The following is a 12750-nucleotide window of genomic DNA, read 5'->3' on the forward strand; positions in this document are numbered from 1 at the left end:
TCTTTAGTTTTTGAAAAACTGTTTAATTAAAATTTAAGTTCCTTTCTAGTTTAAAAGTCTTTAATTTTCTTGATTATCCTATAGTAAGACTTAAAACATTTGGTGGGGGGATGGAGGGTGGAGAACAAAAGACAGGTTTATTTAGGGGAAGAGATTACAGCAAAAATATTAGGGAAAAAAATAGGCACCAGGAGTGGCAAATATGAAATAAAGTTGGGAGAGCATTTGAAAGGCAAGTTCCCCAGGGAAACTCTTAAGTTTTGTTTCAAATGCTTTGAATTAAGAAATGTAAGCTTTTTAGAAAACATCCTGGAAACTTTGATACCTGGTAGATGAGCAATAGCTCATTCAATAGAATGAAAGGGGGTTACTTTGCATAATTTTCAGATAATGCTTGATTATTGCTTTCAAACAAAACTATTAACTAAAAGAAGAATTTCATTATAATGTGCAGAGGGCTCTTTTGCAAATTGGAAGCAAGTTAACCAATAAAGAAATGCAAGGAAATCAATGTGATAACTTCTCAGACATTCAAAGAACCTTACTTGGGAAGATCAACAGGGTTTTGAGATAAACAAACCTCCAAGAATTTGGAGCCCAGACTTGAAAATTGAGACCAAATGAGAGAAGATGTTTTTTAACATGAAAGTTTATTCAGCACTTGCTATGTTCCAGGAGCTGTGCTAGGCACTGAGGCTACAGCTAAAGAGAACAGAATGATCCCTGTAGGGGAGAAACGTGTGTGTGTGTCTGTGTCTGTGTCTGTGTGTCTTATCTCCAGCCTCTAGCCCTCATAGTATTAATTTCCTGATGATCATTTTTACCTATCATGTGAGTATCTTTTAACTAAATATATCCAAGACAGAATTCATTATATCTATCTCTTACCCATCCATTCCCAAAATTTCTGTGTTTTGTTGGTGATGTCACTCAGCATCACACCCTTGGAGTTATCCTTGACTTTTAAATTCACTGTCATTAACACTTGATACTTTGGTAGCATTTTTTGCATTCATCTCTATTTCACTTTCACAAACTTCAATCTAGTTTAGGCATCATCACTTTTTACTTAGTATATTTCAGTAATCTCCTGCTTGGTCACCCCTTTTCCAGTTTCTTCCCTGATCAATCCAAATTCTATATAGCTTGCAAATTAATGTTCCTAAAGCATAATTTGCCACATCCGTTCCCAAAGATTGCCTAAAATCCGGAATCTTTAAAGGTTCCTAATTGCCATTAAGATAAAACACAAACTCCTTAATAGGGTGTTTCATATCATAAGTATGAAGTTGACATGAAAAAATTTGTTAATTAGAAAGATATTTTTTCTTTTAAAATTAATAATCATTAATAGAGACATAACCAACTAGAACTAGAACAGATCTTTTTCATTCCTTTATTCTGTTGGTGAAAAAATTTAGGTCTAGAGGGAGTTAAGTTATTTGTCCAAGGTCATACAGCTCATAAGCACTGGAGGCAGGATTTGAATATAGTTACACAGTCAGTTAATAAATATTAGTTACACAGTCAATTAATAAATATTGAACCCGGTGAATTACTGGGTGGTGTTCCTAAGTACTGGGGACATAAAAAAGGAGGCAAAAGATAGCTCTCTACTCTAAAGGAGATCATAATCTAAATTGAGGAGACAGCATGCAAACCCAGTATTTCAAGCTTTATATAGGGAAAACAAATAATTAAAGGAGGGAAGTGCTCACTATAAGAAAGCTTCCAGTAAAAGATGGGATTTTTGTTGGGACTCAAGCCAGTGTGGGTTAGTAAATAGGTAGAGATGAAGGGAAGGACAGTGTTCCAGACATGGAGTGATCACAGCCAAGAGATAGAGTGTCTTGTTCATAGAACAGTCAAGAGGTCAGAGTCACTGGCTTGCAAACTGTATTGGAGTTTAAAGGAAGGTCCCTGGAGCCAATGCTTCCTCCACTATATCACTCCAATGAAATGCTGTGTAAATTTATTATATCACCATACATTAAATTCTTAATAATGAATGGCAAAGTTTTAGCAAAAGAAAGGCAAAAAAAAAATCCAGTCCCTGTTGTCATTGTGCTTGCAAGTGTGTACACATATGAGTGTACATGTGTGTATACACACACATACACACTTATTCACTCCACGTATCCCCATGGGTTGGAGATAATCTCAGAGCAAAAGCACACTAAGATTAAGAAAGATTGAAAACAAAGGATGAACAATAACAGCTGTTCCTCATTTGATGGCCCCCTTCTCTTCCCTGCGTGCCCCATCAATTTCCAGTTCTTTGCCACCACATAAAGGGTTGCTATATTTTTATATGTACCAGTCCTTTTTTTTTTTTTTTTAAATCTCTTTGGGGGATAGTTTTAGTAGTTGTATTAAAGCAGCAAAGTTTAGTAAGTTTGGTACATAGTTTTAAATTGTTTTATTTACAGTTCCAACAGTAATGTATTACTGTGCCTATTTTCCCACCATCTTAAAGATGGTCAGTTTCTAAAACTTTGCCATTATAATGATTGAGGTGGATTCTCAGCATTGCTTTAATTTGCATTTTTTAAATTATGATTTATTTTTCAAAAAGAACATAAATCTGAATAATGTCTTAGGAATAAGACTTTTTATCAGATATTTCCTGCAAAGATTTTCATTAACTATTTCCCTTTTAATTATAGCTACATTGGATTTATGTAAAACTTTTTAATTGTATGTAAGTTTCTGTGATTCTTTGTCTTTTGTCATGAACTCTTCCCTATGGATAAATTTAGAAGACAATTTTTTCCTTGCTTATTACAATGTTATTATGTCTCTTCGTATTTAAGCCATATTTTATAGATCTCTTTTATATTTTGGTAAGTTGAGATATTAGTTTAAACTTGATCTCTACCAAGCTTCTTTCCAGTTTTCTAATCTGTTTCACTGATTAATCATTTTGTTTGTTAATCAATACCAACATATTTTAATGAGTACTACTCTATGGAATAGTGTAATATCTAGTACTTCTGGGCCTTCTTTTCTTTTCATTATTTCCCTTATGATTCTTGACTTTTTGTTTGCATGTGGGGGTGGCTGTAGCAAAATCAGTTCTCAACTTTATAGATAATAGAAAGGTAAGCTAAGTTTTCTACGATTATTTGAGACATAGCCTCATATTGGCTGTCATCACTCCAGCCCTTCTTTTCTTAGAAGTAATTGTATAGTAGTGTTGGTCTTCTCTTTTGCTCCTTGGTGTATCTATCATGTTGTGTTCTGGTTCAGCCATAGAAACATCTCTAATTTGGAACCAACTATTTTATACTGTTTCAGCAGATTATCATGCTATAGTGTTGTTGACAGAAAAGGGGAAAAAAAGCTGGTTTTTTTCCTTCACTGAATTACTAAATGTGTTGAGCATTCCTGTGATAACTGCTACTTCCCCCTGCCTTGGAAGGAAATCAGCTAGAGAGGAAACCATTGTGAAAATACATGGCACTAGCAAGATAACTGTATAAATATGTCTACATGTATTGGACTACCTGCCATCTAGGGGAGGGATTGGAGGGAATGAGGGCATAATTTGGAAGGCTTTGTAAGAGTCATTGTTGAGAAATTACCCTTGCATATGTTTTGTAAATAAAAAGCTATAAGAAAATAAAAAGGAAATACATGACACTTGGAACCCAGGCTTCCAGTAAAATATAGAAGGGCAATTGGGGATGATATATCTGTTACTCTTCACTTTTCTGGTGGGATAAGGGGGATGCTTGTGGGGGTAGAGAGTGAGAGAGACGACCCCTTAAAATCTGCAGTTTGGATAGAAGTACAATTTTTTTTTTCAGGACTCAGAGACTTTAATGTTTTTTGCCCCTGATTAGCCCATCACTTCCCTGGGTACAAATTCAGCACAAGTTACTGGTGGTAAGAGATATCTGATTCTCACATATGACAATAATTTCAGAAGTATTCTGAAAAGTCTCAGTCTTAGGAAATTTGCTACTGTCTGGATTCTTGCTTAGTTCCTCTTCCTCAGTTTCTCAGGATCAAGGAGGCCTCCATCTCATCCTCGGAGACTGCACCTTCTGGACTACTGACTTGGCCTCTATAGCAGCTGTATGCCCTCTGCTGAAATTCAGCTCTGACATCAGACTGAAATCCATCAGCCTGTTCTGTCAGCTTGCTCGGACTGTCAGGGATGCCTATCCATATGATGTGATAAGCTAGGAGGTGTTGACTTTTGCCACCTTTTTGGAATATATTTACAATAGAGGACAATGTCTACCCTTCATAGTCTGTTCCTAGTGGGTGTAGGGAAGCATTAAGATGAGACAGTTCAGAGCTCACTATCTAAAGTTAGGAATTTGTGTGTGAAAGAGGTCTTGTGGAATTGCCCCTAAAAGTGCAATGGAGTATTAGATGGGAGATTAGATGGGTGATTATTAGAACCAGGGCATCCTAAATTGAATTCTGTGAGGATAGTGTCTTGCCGCACTATCTATATTTAAGAGAAAATAGCTTTTTTTTAGCCTTGCATTGTGAATAATGGCTATTGGATGCCAGAGGACACAGATTTTATACACAATATGGGGGTCTGGATCTTGGAGTCACTATATAATGTCCTTGTAGTTTAAGTTGTGTCTAACCCCTTTTGCATCTCTCAGTGTTTGTCATGCTTTTTTTCTAAAAGAAAGTGATCAGAAGAATACTCTATTTTAAACTGTCCTATTCCAGAAAGTAGGTGAACTTCAGGCACCTGAAAAGGTTATTTCAGAAAGCTTACCCTCATGGTAGATGAAGATGTCTGAAAAAAGTAATCTTGTTTCAGTGTGGTTGGGCCTAGTGGTGGAAGGATATCAAAGAAAGTTTCAAAATAGCAGTTTATGTTTGGACATGTATACATATATTGTATTTAACTTATACTTTAACATATTTAACATGTATTGGTCAATTGCCATCTGGGGGAAGGGGTGGGGGGAAAGAGGGAAAAAGTTGGAACAAAAGGATTTGCAACTGTCAGTGCTGAAAAATTACCAATGCATATATCTTGTAAATAAAAAGCTATAATAAATAAAACAAAACAAAACAAAAAAAATAGCAGTTTAACAGAAAATGTGATTATCTCAAACACAGGTGTTACAGTAATACAATGATCGTATCTTGTTTTGCCTACTGTTATTTTTGGCATATAAAAATATTGAACCAAAATATTAATTTATTTCTTGTGCATATTACTGTAAGAGGTTATTTGAAAGTAACTCCTTTCAGAATTCCTGCTCTTGCTCAATTTTATTTCTCATTTCTCTTTGGATCTTTTATCATATAGTTTAGTATCAGTAGCAAAGCTACAGTAGCACAGCAAAGATTGCAATAATATCTATGTTTTATGAAGGTGGACCAAGATTAAAATCAAATGCTGGAAATTTCTTAGTAAAAAGTGATACTAATCTCTGTTGTTACTTGAGGGCAGTATGGTATGCAAGAGACCTCAGTTGTTACATCTGATTTTTAGCTGTGACATCATGGGCAAATCATCTGTAAAATGAGGATAATGGTATATATGTTACCAGATTCACAGATTGTTAGGAGGATCATAGGAGATGGATAGGGAATCTAGCTATCTCTCTGTCTATATGTCGTCTTGATGACATAGATTTCTTCTCTTTGAAATCAACCCTATTAAGGAAAAAAAGACAGCCACCACCAATTTTTTTTGACACATGACTATGATATTTTTCTGATTGGTAAGCCTTCCCTTTTAAAAAAAAATCTCTGTTACCTAATATCATTCATGTCAGCTTGTTCTTATTCTTTGTACAAAGTAGGTGGCGCTCATTAATATATGTTGATTGGCAATCCAACTACTAATTGAGTAGTAGTTCTAATATAAAATGGTACTACTAATGGTAGTTTTTATTTCAAGTGATAATTAAATCATATTCATTCAACTTGTTTTTGTTAATACTGTCCCATCCCCGTTTATTTTTTGCCCTACTTATTAACATTCATTGACTGCCCTTAACTTCTGAACTGTCTGACCAGGGCTTGAAACTTCTGGATGAAGGATGAGATGGGAAAGGATATGGAATGATATGAACATAAGTGTCCTCTTATTTCACTCTGGGTCTTTTCTTTGTGAATAACAAAATTGCCACTTTGCACCTGTCCCCATTTTAGTACTCTGATATGTATTTTGGACCCCTTCTTACTCAGGTTCATAGTATCACCCAAGAAGCAGATAGGCTCTGCCTTCTGAGAATTCTGCATCAGGCCTCATCCCCATTGTCTGCAAATTTAGCTATTTCTCTCTGTCAGCCCATATAACTCAGTGTGCCTTTTTTTTTTTTAATTTCCCCATTCAATTTGGTTTGATAAATTCCTGTATTGCTTCTCCATCTTAGCTTCATCATATATTCACTGTGGTTTTATTTTCACATCTCCTAAAATCATAGATACAGCTTTTTGGTAGTTATTTCTTCTTGGTCCATAATCCACTTAATTTTCTTCTTCCCTCTTCCCATTTGAAAGTTTCTCTCAGGCCTATTATTTTTCTCTTCCATAAATCACAATCAGTTATTAAGTCTTTTGTCATGTTTTCTACATTTAACCTGCTCCCTCCTCGCCCCTCCCCCTCCCCCACTCCTGTTACTAGCTGTTTTTTCTTGTAATTTCATCTTATGTCAGGACCATTGTAATAAACTTCTACCTATCTTCAGCCTCTTTTTTTTCATCCCTTATTACCAATAGGAGCACCATCAATTCTAGTCCTTTTAGAAAAGCTTTTCTGAAATGTCACTTTTGTTATTGTTTGCCCTACTAAATATTCAGTACCTCTCCTTAAATTGTTAACTCAAGAATCTAATAGGTTTAGCCTTTTAAACTCTCTCACTACCTGGCTCCATTCTACTTTTATAGCCTGCTCTCCTTTACATGCAACTTGGACCTGTCAAACAAGCTTGCTTTCTGCTATACACATTTCATCTCTGTCTTTATTGTGTCTTTTCCTAATACTTGATATATATTTACTCTTTACCTCTTTCTCAAAATCTTTATCTTTTTCAAAACACAACTGAAGTGCCACCTACTATATAAAACAACCCTTGATAACTCCTAGCACCCTCCTAGCACCTTTCTTCAAATTGACCACCTTGTATCTGTTTCCTGTATACCTGTCTGTTGAGCTCTGTAAAGGAACAACTTCACTTTTCTTTGTTTCTCAGAGTTTAGCACAACTCCTGGGACATAATTAGTACTTAATGAGTACTTGTTGATTTATAAGTGATGCTAAAAATGAATGGTAATGTGGTGAATGGACTGCTGGGCCTAGAATAAGGAAGAGTCCTTTGCTTGAGGTTAAATTTATTCTCACTTAATAGCAGTGTGATCCTGACTAAATCACTTAACCTGAACCTGGTTTGCTTCAGTTTCCTTATCTATAAAATGAGCTAGAGAAGGAAATGACAAACAACTTTGGTATTTTTGGTGAAAGGGGGGGGTGGGGGTGGGGGTGGGGGTACAACTAAAATGATTGAACAACAAAATCTGACTTTTTTTTTCCTTTTAGTTTTTTATTTACAAGACATATAAATAGGTAATTTTTCAGCAATGACCCTTGCAAAACCTTCTGTTTCAACTTTTCCCATCCTTGCCTTCATCCCCTCCCCTTAGATGGCAGGTAAATCAATACCTGTTATATATATTAAATATATTTAGCTGTGAGATCATGGGCAAATCATCTGTAAAATGAGGATAATGGTATATGTGTTACTAGATTCACAGATTGTTAAATGTTAAATATATTAAAGTATATGTTAAATACAATATATGTATATATATTTATACAGTGTTCTTGCTGTACAAGAAAAATTGGATTTAGAAATAAGGTAAAAATAATCTTAGAAGGAAAACAAAAATGCAAGTGAACAATAACAGAGGGACTCTTTTCCCATGGTTCTTTCACTGGGTATAGCTGGTTCTCTTTATAACTGAAAATCTGACTTTTTTTGAAATTGCATTTCTCTCCCTCTCTCTTCAACTTCACTTTAACTTCTTTAAGGACAGAGACTATATGTAGTACTTGATTATATTTAATATCACAATATTTAGATCTGTGCTTTTCATATACATGTTTGGTAATGATCTGTTGGTTAATTTAAATGCTCATTGATTGCTTTGGATTGTGGCTACTATATTTTCCTTCTCAAAACCTCAAAGATTGTTTTTCTGAGCTATATTCCCTACTATGTGCAAGTTATAATGGGAGGTTTCTAGGGGCTTTGCTTCCTGATTTACATTGCAGATGAAGATTTTAGTAATACTCAAATCCTTTCCCTGTCATGAGGGCTTGAACCTTTAGACAAAAACTGGATTAGAATCATGGGCTAGAATTTAAGAGAAGTTCCTCAGCTTTGGGGGAATATAATAATACTACTGCCTTTATGTTTTATATGAATGATATGATATATATCCTTCTGCTTATTTTAGTCCTCCCATTGGGTATTTTAAACCTTAGACTTAATAATAAATGATGAAATAGGGCCTTCATCATAAACTAGCATTTCATTTTGGAAAAAAAGTTCCCTTTTTGAGTACAGAATTTGGGGTAGGAAGGGAGACAGACACTTCCTCTCTTTGGAGGGGCTACTCATGAGCCTGATCCTACTACTAATGGACACAGAAACTTTGATATGCTTTCTTTCCAAACTGAATTAGTTTGCTCCTCCTTGAGCACCTTCTCCCCCATACCCAACTTACTCTGAACATTCAAGAAGCCTAGCCCATTGCAGCTCAGAACTCAAAAAGTTCAAGACCTCTCAGCCTCAGCCCCTTGAGTACTAGGGATTACAAGCTAGTATCACCATGTCATGCTGACTACAAGTTTTGGATAGAATTAGTTTATTATCGGTGAACAGCCATTATCTATATTAAATTGTTCAGAATCTAAGGTTTTGTTCACAGTACAGTGTAGTATGATACACATTTGTTAAGCATATGTTGTGTGCCTTACATTGTGCTTATCTTTGGGGATAAAGAAAAAGAGACAGTTCCTACTCTCAAAGGGTTTTTAACCACCTTGTGGGAGAAGGCAGCACACAAAAGGAAACTGAAAGAGGGAAGATGACTATGATGATAGAGTAGAGCTTAAGGAGTGTGGCTGTGGATAGTGAAGAAATGAGTGGGCTTTGAATCCTCTCTAATAGGGGCTTTGGGAGGAGTTGGTTGCTTCTCTCTCCTCCCCTCTTTCCTCTTCCCCCCAAGCTGGTTACAGGGGCTGAGGAAATGTGAAATGATTAGCATCTCTTCTGCTTGCTCAGTCCCACTTTGAATCTTTTCTTACAAATCATAGTGTGTAAATTGGAAGGAACGTTACAGGTTTCTTATTTTACACATGCACAACAGGTCCAGAAGGATTAAGAGACTGCCCCAAGACCCTTGAGTAGCATATGTCAGAGCCCAGATTATTGTCTAGACCGAACCTTCTTGCCTCCAAAATCTTTAGGCTCTTCTGTTGTAATCAAGGTGACTACCCTGTCTAGTTTATCGAGCGTAACAAGGAATTTATCTCAAACTGTAACTGTTCTTCTTAAAATTTAATTTTCATTTCCAAATATATTCCTTTCCATTCATTCCTCTATCCAAAGACAATGCTTTGTAACAAAGAAAAAAAATTTTTTTTTTCTTCAGAAAGGCTAGCCAATATAGTATCTCCCTCTGAATATATCTGGTGTTCTGTATTGCCTGATCTCTTAAGGAAAGGAGGTTGACATTTTCTTTAGCTCTTCTTTAGCAAACTTTGTTTTTGTTGCTATTTTGATTTACTTTGTTGTAATTGTTAGCTATATTATTTTCCTGATTCTACCTTCTTTATTACACTGTTGTAATTCATAGGAATCCTTCTGTATTGTTCTGTTAGTCATCATTTCTTGCAGTTTGGTAATATTCAATAATGTAAATTATGCCCATGTGCCATAATTCATTATTTGCTACCATAATTGCCATTCTGCAGTCATTGGGCATTTGCTTTATTTTTATTTTTTCATGCAGTTTATTTATCTTGAAATGTTGCTTTTAAAATTTATATACACAGGGCCACAACTGTTCGTTACAAAGGGCGAAATCTTCGAATTAAAGCTCCAATGTGCAGAGCCTTGAAGAAACTCTGTGATCCAGATGGTATGTAAAAGTCTAGGCCAGTCTCTCTTAGTTACTGTATGTACTGTTGTTCACTTCTGCCTCTCATAGGCACAGTTCTATAGTAATTGTATATTCAAAGAGAATTGTGCTTTTGTCATTCTATCATGAGGCTAGTGTGAAAAGTCAGTGGAGAGACCATATTGTGGCTTACCTAGAGATATATGTGTGTGTGTTTGTGTATTTCTCTTGCAGGACTAATGAAATTGCTTTAAATTTGCCCCTATTTTAAATTCTGATCTTGTGACTTAGGAGTTCTTTTTGGCCTTAAAAATCCATCCATTCTTGTTCAGCCTTGCCCAAGAAGGCAGCCAAATTCAATCTCTCGTAATACTGTGATCTAGTCAGTCACCTTCAGTGAAAAGATTCTGACACTAATCCTTTCTGTAAAGTACCCCTAAACTAACCTGTCTTCTTTCCCTATCTCTGACGCTTAAGTCATAATCTCCCTCTGGGGAGTAATATGGCTGTGCCCTTGAGAATATCTGAGCAGCCAAATGAAAGTCAACCCAGATCCTGTTGAGGTACCTTTATTCTTCCTTCCTACCACCTGCATAGTTATGTTGGAGAATTCTTGTCTTTGACCTCATTCACCATTGTATGGTTTGTGTATCAAGGTTTATTTCATTCCAGGATTTTCATGGTCGGTCTTTTCATGTTACATAGGTCTCAGTGATGAGGAAGATCAGAAGCCAGTGCGGCTTCCTCTAAAAGTTCCTGTGGAACTGCAACCTCGAAACAACCATGCTTGGGCCCGGGTTCAAAGTCTTGCCCAGAATCCACGCCTCAGGTAGTTTACATTGATTAAATAGCTCTTCTTTCCAAGAGGTAGGGGACAAGATCATTTCTTTTCCTTTTTGCATTTATCATTATGTGATGCCTCTTAGTTAGAAGATGTGGTCAAAATTATCTTGAAGTAATAATGAGAGAAAAAAGTGGGTGCTGTTTACTGCTACCTACCCTTTTCTGAAAATTGGTACTCTTCTACTCTCTGATCTCACTGAAAGATGATAGTGAACTACTACCAAAAAAATCAACCAGTATTTATTAACCATCTACTAAGATGCAAAAGGTAAGTTAAGGGTGTTTTTTTTTTTTTTTTTTGGTAGGTCTTATTTCAGAGTACTGCTTTTGCATTCACTTGTATAGGGGCAGTGAGAATGTTGGAAGTCCGTAAAGGGACAATCAGCTAGTGAAGTAGGTAGTGAAGTGAAGTATTTAGGAGCTGGATAAGAAATTGAAAGACTTGGTCAACTTGTTTTCACTTTTTAAAAGAATGTTCTTTTTTTCTTTTAATTGTCAGTCATCAAGAAATATATAGCAGAGGATACTATATGAAACTGTACTGTTATCTAGTTTGTTTTTTGAAAACAATATATTAAAATAAATAATAAAATAGTTAATAGAATTTTTTCTATTATTTATTTTCTTAATATTTTATTTTCTTATGAATTTGTTTCTTCTGTGGGTTTTTTTAAAAATGTTTTTATTGATTCCTTTTTCTGTTTTTATCTCTATTCACCCATATACAATCCCTCCCCATAACAAAGTCATTGTTGTTGCTTTTTTCTCCCTTGCACCACAAAATCCCTGGTGTTGTTTTCCAAGGTTTGATGAACCTTGGTTTTGTTTTGTTTTTTTTTTTAACTGTACGTATTACATAATTATACTCTTGTAGATCTCTCTGAGTGACTTAAGTGTTCATTCTCTAGACTTTTAAATGTATAACTTTTTCATTTGTTCCCTTCTAAAACTTAATAATTTATTTATATGTTGCCTTCTGATATGTCTTCTGTCTATACCTTCATAACATTATCTTACTGTAATAGTTATAATCAGTGTGTATTGTGATTCTATTTTGCTTAACTTTTCCATCACTTTTTCTAATTAATCCTTATCTATGTTTCTTTGTTTTCTTAATTGGTTTCTAACATCTGTCCCAATAAGAGATCTTAGCATTTCCACTCTCCTTGGTCACAACAGATAAGAGGATGGTGGATATCCCTTCTGCTGCAGCTCAGGAGTCACTCTCTCCTACCCATGAACTTTTCTTTGTGCTCTTGACCTTTTGCTGTTTAATTTTTCTATAGGATGATTGTAGAATTACATCGAAAAGTTTCTAGCCTCATTGAATTCCTGAAGCAGAAATGGGCATTACACGAAGTGCGAATTGTATCCTTTTTCGGACTAGAAAAGGACCCCCCAGATTTAATGGCACATGCCACTGTGGACAGGTGTTCTGTTTCCTTTTTTTGTGTTCTAAATGCATCCTCATGTTTCATAGCATTGCATGTTTTACAGTTGGGTGAATTTTTTGACTGAGGGAAAGAAAAACTTGGAGCTCATTCAGTGCTACTTTTCATTTCATCATATTTCATCACTCCATTAGACCTTGGAACTTTTGTCAAAAATCTATCTTTTGGGAATTTGTTATATAGTATAGGCAGTATTGCCAAAGTATTCATGTCAGTTTCTTCACTTAAAGAAAGATAATAGGAATCTGACTTTTTAAATTTATGTGAATTGTCTGATCCCAGAACTACTTAAGGTGGTTTGAGTTTGCTGAAAAAGGACAGCGCATTATTGTTTTAAGGT

The 12750-nt window shown here is 35.4% G+C and overlaps 1 protein-coding gene across 2 annotated transcripts in view; it reads left to right on the forward strand.

Moving 5' to 3' along the window:
* CRAMP1 (cramped chromatin regulator homolog 1) overlaps nt 1-12750 on the forward strand; it is a 112086-nt gene that overhangs the window by 69567 nt on the left and 29769 nt on the right. For both annotated transcript variants that reach the window (XM_051969455.1, XM_051969454.1), the window contains exons 7-9: nt 10052-10137; nt 10822-10945; nt 12246-12327. In XM_051969455.1, the coding sequence (XP_051825415.1) occupies nt 10052-10137; nt 10822-10945; nt 12246-12327 (292 nt within the window). The remainder of the gene's footprint in view (nt 1-10051; nt 10138-10821; nt 10946-12245; nt 12328-12750) is intronic.

This window comes from Antechinus flavipes, chromosome 1 (genome assembly GCF_016432865.1).
Source record: "Antechinus flavipes isolate AdamAnt ecotype Samford, QLD, Australia chromosome 1, AdamAnt_v2, whole genome shotgun sequence".
In the NCBI taxonomy this organism is placed as follows: domain Eukaryota; kingdom Metazoa; phylum Chordata; class Mammalia; order Dasyuromorphia; family Dasyuridae; genus Antechinus; species Antechinus flavipes.